At 40.8% G+C, this 17201-nt stretch overlaps 1 protein-coding gene across 1 annotated transcript in view; it reads left to right on the top strand.

The window, feature by feature from the left end:
* Positions 1-17201, top strand: part of reln (reelin) — a 297718-nt gene that overhangs the window by 203597 nt on the left and 76920 nt on the right. Inside the window, exons 28-32 of the mRNA XM_068005008.1 lie at positions 3546-3781; positions 5470-5627; positions 7199-7406; positions 10378-10454; positions 13415-13573. Of these exons, the coding sequence (XP_067861109.1) occupies positions 3546-3781; positions 5470-5627; positions 7199-7406; positions 10378-10454; positions 13415-13573 (838 nt within the window). The remainder of the gene's footprint in view (positions 1-3545; positions 3782-5469; positions 5628-7198; positions 7407-10377; positions 10455-13414; positions 13574-17201) is intronic.

Below are 17201 nucleotides of genomic sequence, written 5' to 3'. Positions count from 1 at the left end.
GCCAGGCAATGACCATCTCCAACAAGAGAGAGTCTAACCACCTCCCCTTGACATTCAACGGCATTACCATTGCCGAATCCCCCACCATCCACATCCTGGGGGTCACCATTGACCAGAAACTTAACTGGACCAGCCATATAAATACTGTGGCTACAAGAGCAGGTCAGAGGCTGGGTATTCTGCGGTGAGTGACTCACCACCTGACTCCCCAAATCCTTTCCACCATCTACAAGGCACAAGTCAGGAATGCGATGGAATACTCTCCACTTGCCTGGATGAGTGCTGCTGTAACAACACTCAAGAAGCTTGACACCATCCAGGACAAAGCAGCCTGCTTGAGTGGCACCCAATCCACCACCGTAAACTCCCTTCCTAACAGCACTGTGGGAGAACCTTCACCACACGGACTGCAGCGGTTCAAGAAGGCAGCTCACCACCACCTTCTCAAGGGCAATTAGGGACGGGCAATAAATGCCGGCCTTGCCAGCGACGCCCACATCCCATGAACGAATTTTAAAAATCAGTTTAAGATATGTGGGATTGTTCTCATCACTTTGATACACTGTGGCGGAAGGGGCTCTATACCTCTGTCTGATTTTTTTTTAAAACTGCTGCTCTAATGAAATCCTAGTTGTGGGTTGTCTAGGTCATGTGCTTGTAATTTAAAATTAATGAACCATACAACAACTTCTGATCAATGTATAACTGGTGAGAGCTGAATAATTGAAAGCTTGTAATAATAAAAGGTTTCCGAGGTTAACAGCTAATTCATTATTATAGATTGGTTTTCCCCACAGTCCAGAATTACAGCCACCCCCTGGGATTCCTAGCAGTAAGGTTAAACTCTTTGGATTATTCAGTCTTGCTAGTTTTTCACGTATTGATGCTTGTAGGCCAGTGTTTGACAGCCATGGAACAGAAGAAAGAGAGAGAAAGTATTTTTACTTCACAGATGCTGATAGTATTTCTTTCATGCGTCTTGGAGCGAACGAACAATGAAAGCACCAGAGATAATGGAAAACACTATTCCCTATGCAGGACAGACTGCACAGCTGTACACCCCCTCCTATTGTTTTCAATGTGAGGCAACGGGCAAAAGTAACAACAGGAGTCCCTTCACATACTATTTATTGTTATTCTTTACGTGGACTACATTCAGCTTATTCCAAAATATATTGGACTCCATGTAAAAAAAATGAAAGGATAAATTATTGAACTATAAATGACTGATAATATTAGCAGATGAATGATTAATGCATTTCCTCTGTCCAGTATTTTAAGAGGTTCTCTAACCCTTTTATTTTTAAATAGATTAACATGTCTATTAATATAGTGGCAGAGGAATGTCTCAAAAACGCATTAAACGTTCACCTGCTAATATCGCCAACGTCTAACTTCAAATCATTTGGCAGCTGAGGCTCAAAACACTGCACATTGTAGTAATCTATTATTTCACCCATTTTTCTGCTTTTTTGAATCTCTCAGCCAAGAATTCATGGTGGAAAGAGATGCCTCCATGACCACAGTGGATTTCTGCTGGTTGGCAATATCTGATAGCGCATTTGCCATCATTCAAATTCAAATCCTGCTTTCCTAGTTTGGAGTGTCCTACCCATCAGTCCACTAGACAACTGAATGGTTTCATGTGCAACCGTAGGTCTCAAAACGTTGATTTTGGAGATATAAAATCTCTTCAGTGTTGTGCCACCACAGGGATTGGATGTTAGGTTCTTTATTTTATATTGCCCTTTAATTCTTGTCCTGTCTTTGGTCCTTCTTTGGCCTCACCACACCATGGATCTCCTGCTAGGAGGGCAGGAAGAAAGTCTGCTCGCAGCCCTTCATCAGTCACTGCAACTAACAAATTGGGGGAGAAATTCTGGAAGCTTTTGAACAGCCTTAAAAGGCAACTCAACCTATCACCAAGCAGCATTTGCCAAGGCTAAAGGGACTAGGGATTAAGAAATAGTCGGCAAAAATGAAGGGAAAGGGGCCGCTAAGTGCAGGCATGAGTCTGCAGACCAGTGAAGGAGCAGCCCTGCACCCAATCCCCTCTTCGATGGCTGCTGAAGTCAAGGTTGTGCTGCAGGCGATGCTTGTGAGGAGGCTTTTCCTCTGTGTCACTCCATGCACCATACCTGTAGGCCAGCATTGCAGCATGCCTTCAAGGAGAAGCAGACAAATTTCAGGCCACAGCTAAAGAACTTGTATTAATGTAGTGCCTTTCACATACTCTAGACGTCCCAAAGCAAATCACAGCCAATAAAATGCTTTTGAAGTGTAGCCACTTGTAATTTGGGGAAATGTGGCAGCTAATTGTGCACAGCAAGGCCCCACAAACAATAATAAGATAAATGAACAATTAAATGTGCTTTTTTTTTTAGCAATGGTGGTTGAACACTGAAAGAACTCTCACGCACTTTTTTGAATGGTACCATTGGATCTTTTACGCGAGAGGGCAGACAAGACCTTGGGTCAACGTCTCGTGCAAATGATGGCTCCTCCGACAATACAGCATTCCCTCAGTACTGCACTAGAGTGTCAGCTGAGATTGTGTGCTCAAGTCTCTGGAGTGAGACTTGAACCCAAGACATTCTGACTCAGATGAAAGTGCTACTGCTGAGCCAAGGCTGACACAAAGTTATTGCCCCTGAGTGTGCCATTCCCATGCTGCATGATAGCCACAGGTGTCCTTACAGCAGATTTCATAGCTTTGTATTTGCCTCTCTGACGACCCAGATCCTAAGAAGATAGGCCCTTATGGTCATTGGCGGGTATCTGTGCCAGAACCTGCAGAAATGGTTGGTGGCATCTTGGGGGCTACAACCAATCAGGTAACACTGGCTGTCGACCACCAGCATTCCTTCTTTCACGCAGGGGCAGTAACTGTCAGCTTTGTGTTAACGTTGGCTCAGCAGTAGCACTCTCAACTCTGAGTCAGAATGTCTTGGATTCAAGCCCCACTCCAGAGACTTGAACACACAATTGCAGCGTTTCTGAAGAAGCATCCAGCTTAACAGTTAGTCAGACATTCAGGTATCTCGATGAACCGCTAGAGGTCTGCTGGCACAGCTTGTTTTGGGAAGAGGAGCCTCTGCCAGCACCGTGTCTGCCAAAGTGAGATAATTTTTTCTCTCTCTGCAGATGTGGCAGGAGAGCACAGGTTTCCTGGGCGTGCTTTCGACTTAGCGCCCAGCATGCCTCCTGGCCGCAGAAAGGAGCAGAGGCCCTTCCAAACCTCCTTTTGAATAAGGTAATGAAGCTCCCACCTGCTATGGACAGGAGCTTCCTTCACTTGCCTTTGGCCCAATCAGAAAGTTAAACAGGCCAAAATTAGATGGAACCTGAATTCTGCCTCATTTCGAAATTGAACGTAGATAGAGTGTACTGGAAACTATAATCAGCTCAATTTTATCTGACTAACATCAATATTGACAAATCTTTTATAGGAAGTGCACTTCCTTCCTTCCTAGGGGGTCTTTCTGTGATATTTTAAAATGTGATCTTCAGAATTATTTTAACTTGCTATATCTGGAACTTTTCAGCTGAACATCGGATGTGAATGCCAGTTCAGTAGTGCCGCCCCAGTTCTCCTTCAGTACTCTCATGATGCCGGTAGGTCTTGGTCATTGGTAAAAGAAGGTTGCTACCCAGCATCTCCTGGCGTCAAAGGCTGTGAGGGAAGTTCAAGAGAACTGAGGGAGTCGACAATTTTCTACACAGGAGACTTTGAAACATGGACAAGAATCACAATCATTATCCCAAGATCTGTCGCATCCAGGTACGTGTGGCGAATGTTTTTCACAAGATAATCAACAGCCAAACACAAATAGAATTTACCTGCTGTTTATCAATCAAGAAAAGAGCTAGTTGTAGCATTAAAGGTGAATAGATGATCTCGCTTCACTGTTTTAAATAAAATATTCTCTGCTAGTTAGGGAATCCTAATTTATGAGTGAATCAATATTCACCTTGGGTATCAATGTCCAGTTTGGATATAAATGGACTCAGCCAGTCAATATAGGTTCCAAGAGAGACGGAGGAGGTGAGAGAGGTTTGTCCAATAAAACTAAAGAGAACACTGAATTTCCTCTTAGCTTTCGTTTTTCTTCTTGTGTGCTCTACTTGGAAAATGATTGTCCATTAACTTTACAATGGAATGGTACAGCCTGGTTAAACAGCAGTTAAGGTGCGATGGGCTGATTTTCAGAAAGTAATCGGGCAGTTTTACTGAACGTCCAGTACCAAACTGGGAGTGAATCAAACTTTCTGAAGTGGTGTGAGACCACCTGCAGTCCTTCTCCTGACGCCACTTTGGCTTTGTGACCATTTTGGTATAAGTGCAACTGGCATGAAGCTGAACTGTCAAACTTAGCAAGTGGTCTGCTGAACTGCATTGAAGGATTATGTTGATTTTTTTTCGTGTAAAGAACTGAATGAATATTCAACTCTTCTCTAGCTTTAAATAATTCACTGGTAAGTGAACAATTCTTCCCATGCGTTTAAGTGCACATGCATGCAGTTTTGGTTTCCCTGAATAGAGAACAGTACAAAGGGGGCAGGACAACTCCTTGGTGTCCATTCACACCACTCCAAAAGTGGGAGGGAGGGAAGGAAGGTAGATTTCTATTCATATTTATGTGGTGGCACACAATTTGCACACTTTAAGGTCCCACAAACAGCAATGAGATAAATGATTAGGCAATCTGTTTTGGTTGAGTAATGAATATTGATCAGGTGAACTCCCTGCTCTTCTTTGAATCGTGCCATGGGATCTTTTATGTTCGCCTGAACAGCCGGCGCAGACACGATGGGCCGAATGGCCTCCTTCTGTGCTGTAAATTTCCTTTGATTCTATGATTCTAAAAATAGGCAGGGTCTCGGTTTAACATCTCATCTGAAAGTACAGTTCAACTGTACTAAAGGAATGTAAGCAGAACTCACTAGTGCATATATTTCAAAAAGTCATGCTTTAACAGTTGTCATAAAACTAGAGAAGCGAACATCAGGTGGTTGATCGAAACTTGCAGGTGACAGCTGGGAAGTGAGGTCAGTACGCTGGCCGTGCCTGGTTTGAGGCCTCTGGAGGAAATGCAGCCTCTGTTTTGATTATGACCTGCTGGGAGAAAAGACGAGCTTTGCCGCCTCTCTCCATCTCTGAAGTCAGCAGTGTACAGGATGTAGGAAAGCCTCGGGCAAGGTCATGTGTGTAGCCTGCTGCGTGATAGGCCCATTACCAAGAATTTGCACCTGGGAACCTGTTATGCCATGTGTTGTATCATGTAAGAGTGAAGTGCCTGCAGAGGACTTTTCATTTTGCTAAATAAACTGATTCCTACTGTCGTGGGAATGGTAATGTTAAACACAGAGCCACCTATAAATCATTGTTATTACTCCAGCAATAATAAATAAATATTTGTAACTGCATTGCAACTTTTCTGTTTCTTTCATTCTTTTGTTGAATTACAGTAAGACTCGGTTCCGCTGGTTTCAGGAGACCAGCACCCACAGGAGTGCACCTGCTTTTGGCTTAGATGAAGTTTACATCTCTGAGCCCTGCTCTAACTACTGCAGTGGACATGGTGACTGCATCTCTGGTGTCTGCTTCTGTGATCTTGGCTACACTGGTAAGATCACATCAGATGGCTATTAGGCTTAACTATCACTAATGGGTTTGTGCCAAAGACAGCAAGATTCTAATCTTTGGGGATGCTGCCACACAGAGGCTAGGTACTTCTGATTGTGCAGGACAGGAATATCGGAACAAAACAATGGCTAAGAGGCTGGTCTTTTCTGCTGAGGAATTGTTTCAGTTATGAGGAAACATAAAGAGGACCGAAAAATGCTTGTAAACTTGTAACATTGAGGAACATGGTAGCTCGTTCACCTATGTAAAAATTCCATCTAAATTATTTTTGAGGGGAAAATGACTGTGATAAGGTAAAAGGTTAAGAGATTGCATGTAGTTGAATTTTTAAATTGAAAAGGTTATTCCCTTTTATTTAGTTAGGCACTTACATTCATTTTAATATGTTCTAAATGCAATCCAATATAATGATAGTTGCATAAGAATTACAGTTAGTTATGTTGACAAAACATTATATTGCATTCTCCAAAGGTTTTTAAGAAACAGCTGTGAGTTCCTAATGAAAACAGTGGAAATTCCTGTAATGTCTGGGTGGGAAGCGATACTTTGAAATACTCTCATCCCAACAATGGGAAAAGTGGCTTTGCTTTGATTTATGATCCTCTGAGTTACTACAGCAAGTCCAGGTCGGAAATCAGGCCATTTTCATTCCATAAAGTCATCTGGAATGTAAATAAAACACTAAACAGCATTATTATGCTCTTGTGTAATTATTGACCAAGGCGAATTTCACCTCCCGTGTGTTGTAACGAGATGTGCAATATAATGAATGTCTCGTAATGTAAAATGTACCAGGAAGCAATTGAGGAGCCACGGTCCAGGGTCAGGTGTGGCCTTTCCTGCCCACAGGCTGATCAAAGATTGAGTATTGTGTGAAGCCAGAGTCAAATCTAATGAAAATGGAACCCAGTAATTGAATGTAGTGAGTATCATTGAGTGGCACCATGTTGTCAACCATGTCAGGGAGGTAATGGACTGACAGGTAATAGTCATTAATGAACCGTATACTATAATATTAATTAAGTTGGGTGGGACATTATTAAAAAATCTGTAAATTTCTCTCATACAAAGAATACTGGAGCCCTTTTGTTTTTAAAAGGTGACTTTATGGCATTGTTCTGGTGCTACTTCCATCTTTACTAGAAAGTACGAGTCATTGCGTGACTTAAATGACTTAAAATAACCTACTTCTACAGCCACGTCTTTGTCTGCCCCTTCAATGCACTGAGTACACACTACTAATATTAGCAAATCACAGACTAATAAAAGTTCCTGCTCAGTATTTCCACCACCACAATCTAATTCCCATATTGTGCTAAGGATAACAAAGGATAAGCAATATCCAAGTATTATAAATTGGAACCTCACATTGATTTTAGATGTTTAGCAATTGTTTTACTGGTGTGCATTTTCCAAACTTGTTAAATTCTTTGCTTCTCTTTGTGTTCCCATTTCCAGTTTAGTTAAAAGAAATGATTCTATATTTTAATGGCAAATGTTAAATACAAAAACCTATTTCTATTGATGATGCATGGCTCCATTCTCTCATAGTTGAGGAGAGAACCTGTGTGCCGAATACATCAAACCCCAGTGAAATGACTGATCGCTTCGAGGATAAGCTCAGTCCTCTCTGGTTCAAGGTTACAGGAGGACAGACTGGTATAGGCTGTGCAATACTGAATGATGGGAAATCGCTCTACTTCAACGGCCCTGGGGGAAGAGAGGCCAGAACCGTCTGTCTTGACACAACAAACATCAGGTTAAAAGCTAAATGTATAATATTTGATATTAGCTGCTGAACAATTTCAGATGAAGAGCTCTCTGATAACATTGCTGTGAGTACACTGTATTTTGTGAAAAAAAACTGTTCAAATGTAATTACATATCTATTATTTACAAAAAACATTTCAGCCACATTTACATCTCGTGAAGCAGAGTATAGATTATCCGCAAATCCAAATTGATTTGAATTGAGCCAATTTGAATCTCTGAATTTAGATAAGCCTGGATACCACCCTGCTCATTCTAGATGAACACACCTGTTGTGATAAGTAGCAGCTGAAGCTATCTCTAAAACCATTAGAATTACATAGAATGTACAGCACAGAAGTAGGCCATTCGGCCCAACGGGTCCATGCCATTGTTTATGCTCCACACGAGCCTCCTCTCTCCCTACTTCGTCTAACCCTATCAGCATATCCATCTATTCCTTTCTCCCTAATTTGTTTATCTAGCTTCCCCTTAAATGCATCTATGCTAGTCACCTCATTTACTCCTTGTGGTAGCAAGTTCCACATTCTAACCATTCTCTGGGTAAAGAAGTTTCTCCTGAATTCCCCATTGGATTTATTAGTGACTATCTTATATTTGTGGCCCCTAGCTCTGGTCTCCCCCGCAAGTGGAAACAACTTCTCTACGTCTAACCTATCATAAGAACACAAGAAATAGGAGTCGGATTGGTCATATGGCCCCTCGAACCTGCTCTGCCATTCAATAAGATCATGGCTGATCTTTTACCTCAACTCCACTTTCCCGCCCTATCCCTATATCCCTTGATTCCCTTAGTGTCCAAAAATCTATCAATCTCAGTCTTGAATACACTCAATGACTGAGCATCCACAGCCCTCTGGGGTAGAGAATTCCAAAGATTCACAACCTCTGAGTGAAGACATTTTTCCTCATCTCGATCCTAAATGGCCGCCCCCTTATCTTGAGACTATGAACCCCAGTTCTAGACTCTCCACCCAGAGGAAACAGCCTCTACCCTGTCAAGCCCTCTAAGAATTTTATACGCTTCATTGAGATCACCTCTCATTCTTCTAAACTCCAGAGAATATAGGCCCATTCTATTCAATCTCTCCTCATAGGACTACCCTCCCATCCCAGGAATCAATCTCGTGAATCTTCATTGCATCCCTTCTAAGGTAAGTATATCCTTCCTCTGACCAAAACTGTACACAGTACTCCAGGTGTGGTCTCACCAGAGCCCTATATAATTGCAGCAAGACCTCCTCACTCGTGTACTCCAACCCTCTTACAATAAAGGCTAACATGCCATTTGCCTTCCTAATTGCTTGCTGTACCTGAATGTTAACTTTCTGTGATTCATGTACAAGGACACCCAAATCCCTCTGACTACCAACATTTCTTAGTCTCTCACCTTTTAAAAAATATTCTGCTTTTCTATTCTTCCTACCAGAGTGGATAATTCCACATTTCCCCATGTTATACTCCATCTGCCACCTTCTCGCCCACTCACTTATCCTGTCCATATCCCTTTGCCAACTCTTCAGAATCTTAAAGACCTCAATCAGGTCACCCCTCAGCCTTCTCTTTTCTAGAGAAAAGAGCCTCAGCCTGCTCAATCTTTCCTGATGGGTATAACCTCTCAGTTCTGGTATCATCCTACTAAATCTTTTTTGCACCTTCTCCAGTGCTTTGATATCCTTTTTATAATATGGAGACCAGAACCGTTCACAGTACTCCAAGTGTGGTCTAACCAAAGTTCAATACAAGTTTAACACAACTTCCCTGCTTTTCAATTCTATCCCTCTAGAAACGAACCCCAGTGCTTTGTTTGCTTTCCTTATGGCCTTGTTAACCTGCATCACTACTTTTAGTGATTTGTGTATCTGTACCCCCAGGTCCCTCTGCTCCTTTACCCCATTTCAACTCTTATTATCCAAGCAGTATGTGGCCCCCTTAGTCTTCCTTCCAAAATGCAATACTTCACACTTATCTATATTGAAATTCATTTTCCAATTAGGAAATACTAATCCAATCTGATTTGAATTAGTAAATGCGAACCTGAAGACTTGGAAGGATCTGCCCTTATGATATTCAAATTTAATTCAAAAATCCATTGTGCTGAATACCATACCTTAATAATGATGCTGGTGATACGTTTACATTTACTGGTGAATGATTTGCATTCTTTAACATGAGGATTGCTAGCGCTGTTGAATTCAATAGTTTTATCATCCAGTGTCAGTACTAAGGTCAGCCAGAAGCATGAGCCATATGCAGAATAAAGCTCCCGCCAGTCTGCCCTATTAACGTGTCCTAATATCCACTTCTGAAGAACACTGCATAGTATACCAGTGTGAATTTGCCCTGTTCTGACACCAGCCGTTATTACGACCTCTCAGAGTGAGATTATCAATTTCTGCTGAATTATGGATATCTTGTGCTAAGGACTGACCATGTCTTAAGTTCATTTCTAACCTGCTGCAGCTTCCCTGCTCAGGCCTGAGTTACAATAGCAGTCGGGATCGGACCCCAATCTGAATATGCAAAGGAGGGTCCCGTCAGCTTCAGGCCACCTGCTCGGAGGAACAGGTTAAAATCAAGGCTGTTGGGATCCAGATGGGAAATCAACAGGCATGTCACTCAGGACATTTTAACCGCCCACTCTCCCCCTTTTTGCTGGGCAGGTAGGGTTGAAATCTACTCTCCCCCCTCCCCCCCCACAATTGTTGTCGGTTTTCATGGTCATTATTTCCAGAATTCAATTTCACAGCTTATCATGGTTGGATTTGGTAATCTGGTACCATAACCACTACACTAGGCAATTGTTTACCATTTTGGTCATATCTGAGTTTCTGATATTTTAAATAATACGGTACAGTCCTTTTCAATGGGCCTGTCTGATACCATAGGATGTTTCTAACAAAGTGTATTGGTAGTACCTGCGTTCTATGAACCTTGTAATCTTTATGTTTCGTGCATAGGTTGGTTCAATTTTATATCCGAATTGGAAGCAAAACCCTTGGTTCCTCTTGCAGCAAACCAAGAGCTAGAAATGAAGGTAACTGGAGTATGAAGTACTTGTTAAAATGTTGTTGCTTTGTTGCACACGTTACTGAATTATCATATTACCTTAAATGTTATAAAGGAAGACATCTGCAATGTTATCATTACTCTTGTTCCCATGTATGGTTTAAAACTGCTGAATTGCACTGCCCATGTGTTAGTATACCATACAGACCAGGAAGACCCAGATTTAAGCCCGCATCTGTGCTAGATTGGCACATCTTGGCTGGGTTGCTTTAATTGACCCCAGCAACCCTAAGTCGGGGAGCAGAAAAATAAGCTAATGCTCCCGCTCCTGATCGCTATCCAGCGTCCAATGTTGGAAAGCACACACGTGTGTGGGTGTTGGGGACGACAGGATTGGGTTCAGTTGTGAAGTCCCACATGGTGCAAACATTCACTGTCAAGTTCCATCCATGAAGAATAGCTACTTGAGTTCAGGTATCAGAATATCAATAATGAAGTTCAAATAACTACAAATAAAATTGGACAGTCAGCAAAATCTATCAATTATAAAAGGCAAACCAATAAAACCATTCATAATACATCTTGCGAAATATTTCTATCAGTCCTCTTGTTTTCTCAGTGGCTCAATGACTTAGTATTCAAATTAAGTTTTGGACAATAATAACTACACAAATTTCATAATTTATAGCAACATTATTAAGCTGATGTACAGAATTGCCCTTTTCATGTTTGAAGTTCATCCACAAATGTTTTTGCTTGCAAGCCTCTCGCTAGTGCAAACCTGGATCTTGAATTTTCATTGGAGGCTTCACCCTTTTTCTGGCCTTTCTGGCCATTTCGTTGATTCAAAGGTTGATTGCCAATTGTGCAGTTTAACTACACATGTGCATTTGAGGTCTGTTCACAAAGGCCCTTTCTCATGTTACTTTTAGATGCATTTTCCTCGATATTTTGCTGGTTTTTGTTTCCATGTAGCTCAAACGTTTCCGTCATTGTGTTTAAACTGGAGCGTTTTATCATACCTGCGTGGATCATGGATTCACATTGTTTTGCACAGGCACGTTTTCTCAATCTTATGTTCATTTCTTTTTTTTATTTTCAACATTATTAATTATTGTGGAAATGCTTTTGCTTTTCCTCTTGTACTATTTTTTCTGTTGTTTTCCACTTTTTGAGGTGCCCCAGGAAGGGGCGGAAATCCAAAAACGAGTTCCACTCCAAATTCCTCCCCCTCCCTGCCCAGATTCACTAATCCCACACTAAAAACAATACAGAATCTCCAGGTCCAGCACACATATTACCAACACACTTCAGATACCACACTTCTTGCTGCTGATTGTCCCAAATTTTGTATTCATAAAATAGCAATGAATCAAAATGGAAGAGGTAGGAAACGTATAAAATATAAGCTAGGAAAGTGGGCAGAGAAACAATGAATGAGGAGCTGCTAAGAACATATGAAAACATGAATGCAGCATGAGCAGCCAGCAGAATGTACCAATAAAAGAAAGGAGGAGAGCCAATTAAATCACTCCAGATATTTTTTGAAAATTGTCTTGACCATTATTTTAATTTCTCCACTAAGCTGAAGACTCACAACTAGAATAAGATTTGTAATGCAATTAAGACTTTAAAAAAATTGCAACATTTACAAGAAATTATTAAACTTGCCTATACAATAGCATTTTCTGTATTCAAAATGCTGCCAACAATGTTTTCCATCAAGAAGCATGTGCCTTTTTGAGAAGCCTTAGTTTTGAATTCAAGTGGGTTCCCGGAGCCATCACTGTCAGCTGAAGCAAATCAACAAGGTAGCAAGTTGTAGTTCTCAGCATGAATTTATGTTTACATCTTGAAGAAATTGATTTTGTGATTGACAGCAAGATTGGCCATTCACAGAGTACACCAGGACTTGCTGTTTGTAGAACCCCTCCCTGTGTATCAATGGAAAAATTACTCCAGGCAAAACCCCATGGATACCATGTTTAGGAGCAGTGAAAGTAACCAGATTTTTTTTTGCATATAACGTCAAAAACAAAGTAAAGCATGAACCTATCAACCTTTCACTGAGTTATCACTGAAAGCAAATGCGATGTATATTATGTACCAGCTGATCTCCCACAGTCAACAAATTTAATAAGACAGTCAAACAGGTATGACTGAGGCGAAAACTGGTGATTGGGAGGACTTCAGCAGGAATGACTCACAGCATTTCTTTACATTTTGTTATGTACACCAGCTACATTTCTTTTATTTATGTTTATCACAAAGAACCAGGAAGTGTGGTCAAACCAAGGTTCTATACAAGTTTAACACACCTTCTCTGCTTTTCAATTCTATTCCTCTAGAAATTAACTCCAGTGCTTATTTTGAATTTTTCATATAAACAGTAAGGAGTTCTGGAAGGACAGCATTATATTTCTAGACAGTTTATGAATAAAAGTTCTGAACTGATGCATATTTCTTTAAGCTTAAACATTAGGTAGCACTCAGTACTGTCACCAAATATTTGGTAAAGAAGGAAAGACACAAATTAGATTAACAATTTCTTGTGTTTTGTATATTTCTTCTTTGCTTTAGCTATAAAAACCAGCAGATGGACAGTAAAGGTAAAAAGTAGCTTCCCCAACTTGATTTACTTATGTAGGTGTGGTATGTCGGGGGAACAAAGTATTTATCTATATGCAATGGATAGAGAAATTATTTCTTTAGTTATTCATCTGCTGCTTTATTTATTTACTTACAAGGAACCAATCAAAAAATATTTATTGCACTGTCCCTGGGTAGATCTCTTACAATTTTCTTTCCCAAATCCTTTCAGTGGATATGTACACCCCTCCACCAATTCCATATTCCAGCCCTCCCCCATCCCCGCCCCCTTACAACAGAGTAACCTTTGACTCATTGTGAGCAATGCCATGGGAGATCTGCCAATGTAAAGCAAAATCCTGGGGTCACACTTAATCCTACTTCTTTCTCCAAATATAGGAATTGTTGTGCAGTACACCAATGACAATGGAGTAACCTGGCATGTTCTGCGTGAGCTGGACTACATGTCTTTTCTGCAACCTCAAATAATAACGATTGAACTACCTCCAGAAGCCAAAACCATATCTACTGCATTTCGCTGGTGGCAGCCACAACATGGTAAGCTGTAAAGCTATAGTCCAGAATCAGCCATTAGAATATTGTTGTACTGAAGCAGCAGACTCTTTACTGATGATAGCAATATGTTATGGCCAATAAGACATTACCTGATGTTACAGCATTAGTGTATGTTGTAATGAAACCAAGGGTATCTAACTAGATACCATAGATTGCAAGCTGGAGTCAAAACCAATTAAGAATATTGGATAACAGCACAGGCAACATAAGAAAAGGATGAGGTGAAAAATAGCATTTTGTCATGAAGATAAACCACAAAAAGTCCATTTTTTACACAAACACTCCACTTTCATGCGGTCCTCATACATCCCAGAAATCGTAAGTGTTTGGAAGTAACTGCTCACAAACAATCTGAAAAGAGGATATAGACGGCATCATCAACAGCAATCATGAACTCAAATGGTTTATTTTTATTCTAATTACTGCCATGCACCCACCTTTTTACAATATAAGTAGAAATATTATTTTAACCATAACTTAAAGAAGCACTGTCTTTATGAAAAAGTGTTTGTTAGCAAATCTTTTCTTTTTGGGGGGAAAGAAAACATTCTTTCTTTTATTTTTGTCATGGTCATGCCATATGCAAGTAGCACTGCAATACATTGCAATGTCACTAATTGCCCTTCACGTTTTCAAGTAAATGAGGAAGAGTTTGCCAAACACTTTTTCATGAAGTCAGTGCCTCATAATGACAGAATCTGAATGACTTAACTCCTTGATTTTCACATTCAAAGCTTATGTTTGATCTTGATCAGATTAACTTGTTGATTTCAATCGCAAATGGTCTCATTGATTTAATCAGTAAGGTTTCCTTGTTCCATAAAAAATTGGTTTGTTCCATTGTGAGATATTATACCAATTAACTAAAAACTGGTGGGTACATGCAAATTACCTCAGCTTATCTGGAGACAGAATTGGTAGATTCTTGTTTGCAATCCTTAAAATGTGCCGACTTATTGATAAGGAATTACACACATTTCTACTGTTTTTAATTGGATTTCTTGCAGCAATTTCTTACGTTTGGAAAGTTGCATAATATATTGCTGATTTCATCTTGGAAAGAAAATATCTAAGAGATTCCTGGATGTGTTGTTTTTGTCACCTAGGAAAATAAAATTCTTCTGTGCATTAGAGATAACGCATATACTAAATCTATATTAATGTGAGCTAATTTGGTGTATCATTAGCAATGGAGGATTCACTAATTATTGCCCATGCTCCTGATATACCTCCATGAAGCAATCCGGTTTAATGTACATTAGTGCACAGAGCCAGTTAACATGTTTTTTAATTACTAATCACCAGTTTAGGCAAATGTACAAATTTACTCATGTTTGCCTTCCGGCCCTTATCATATTAATGACACTTGCTACAAAGATGGTGTTAAGACAACAGAGAGAATTATTAAGAGATCAAGCAGGGGTAGCAGAGATTTAGCAGAGAGAGTCAGCAGAGGTCCAGCAAAAAGCAGAGCAAGAGACACTTTAGAGAGTAACTCAACTGTTTATGTTCACACACAAGCATGCATTCGTCACCAAGTTTACTTTGCTGGAAATGTTGCAAGAGGTGGAAGAGGATCACAATGTTTCACTACTACTGGAGGCAATATACCTACCAGAAACAGCAGAGCTACCTCAACCTCACCAAGGAGTACTTTGTAAGGGGGTTACATCCCACCAAGGAAGCCACAGATCATGTGCCATCTCCTGGAACCAGATCTGCATCCAAGGAATAACAGCAAAACTACACTGACAGTAGTGGTTGAAGTCACAAATCCCTTCCATGCACTGGTGGAGACTTGGCAAGAATGACCCAGTTTACAGTTCACCACTACATAACTGAAGTCACAGATGCCCTAATTCATGACTCTTAAATTCAGTGCCGTGTTGCAGCAGGAACACGAGAGGCACACAAGGATTTTTGAAAGATGTGGCATTCCTAGGGGATGGGATAATCAATATGCACCCATGTCTCCATTCATGCACGTTTGCAACATCCCATGACATCAGCAGAAAAGGATAGCACGTATAAATGTCCAAGTGGTCTGTGACCACCGTTGAAGAATTCTCCATGTCAATGCATGTTTTCCAGGAAGTTCTCACAATACCCATGTCTTAAGGGAAACGTGAATTCCCCACTTGTTCCAAGTTGACAGCAGGCTGAATATTTGGCTCCTCAAAGGTATGTGTTACCTGCTTAAAATATGGCATGTGATATCAATATGTAACCCCCTACACCTCAGTAAAGAGCCTACAACAAAATACATGCAAGAGGCAGGAACCTTGTACAGCACACACATAGAGTGCCGAAACAATGGTTCCAATGTTTGGAACCAAACCAGGCATGTTCCACAATATGCCACAGAGAGAGTTCGTACAATAGCAGTGGCTTCAAGTTACAGAAGATAACTGTGGAAGAAGGCATATTTATGTTTGTGCAGGAGGATCACAACAAGCCATGGCACAGAAGAAAGAAGAGGAATCTGGCCAGGAGCCATCAGAAATAGAACAGCCACTGCAAGAAGGAGCAAGCCCAGACTGAAGAATTCTTCCCTTGAAGCTTCCCTTTCCATTTAATTGGCTGTTTTCACTCTCTTTTTCATAAACCATTCCTTATTAATAGGTTTATCTGGAAAATGTTCATTTTTGAAAGAAAATAGCAACTCCAAAGTTTGAGATTTGTCTTTATTTTATTAATAGTGAATGTATAGTGTATATTTAATGTGATATGCTGATGTGTTTCTACCTGAGCTACAGATGTAAATGGATGGGGCAGGGTGGATAGAAGAAGACAGGTCGATGACAGCAGTTGACAGGTCAAAATTGAGCCTCAGGCCTCATTTGCATTAAACAGGTGATCTACAGATGTTAATCGGCAATCCCGATGCAGCTCACTGGTCGGGGCCTGGCCAATTTTGGACAGCTCCGATGCCAAGCCAGCCCTAGGAGGAAAGCGAAACGAAGTGAGTGGTGGGTCCAGGCCGTCGGCAGTACTTTTGTGCAGCCGGGAGAAGCATTCCTGCTCCTCCTGCCTTCGCTGAAAAGTAACTATTAAAATGTTTTCTGAGCAGCCTCCAGCAGTCCCTTTAAGGACTGCTTGCTAGGCCACTCAAGACCCGGGACAACTGGGCGGTGCATGCGCGGTGCATGCTCTTCCCACTTGGAAACAAATTTCAATCGGGGTCCTGAACCGGTGGTAGGTCTCCGATTTACATATGCTGCGTGCCTAACAAACTTTTCCAGCGGACGCCCTACAAACCTAGAAGTTGCCAGCTTCCAACTTGGCAGCCAGCAAACTTCTGGGGGTGATTGGGCCTGGGGGATCGTGACCTGAAATTAGTCCCCCTAACATTCATTTTTTTCAGCCAAGAAATGGATAAGACAATGTTGAATTTCTCTCCCCCATACTCTCTGAATCTTTCAATCATGATTCATCAGTCTGTGGCAAATATTAAAAAAACAATTCGACAGACATTTGAACTAAATCAGAAGTCATTCTTACCAAGGGAAATGTACCCATTATAGACATTGTATTATGTTTATATTGTACTTATATTTTACTTTTAATATTTGCCATTTTTTATGCTTCATGTTGCTCTTTGTTTGTAAAT

Source organism: Heptranchias perlo, chromosome 24, assembly GCF_035084215.1.
Source record: "Heptranchias perlo isolate sHepPer1 chromosome 24, sHepPer1.hap1, whole genome shotgun sequence".
Lineage (NCBI taxonomy): Eukaryota > Metazoa > Chordata > Chondrichthyes > Hexanchiformes > Hexanchidae > Heptranchias > Heptranchias perlo.
This window is presented reverse-complemented; position numbering and strand designations above follow the sequence as displayed.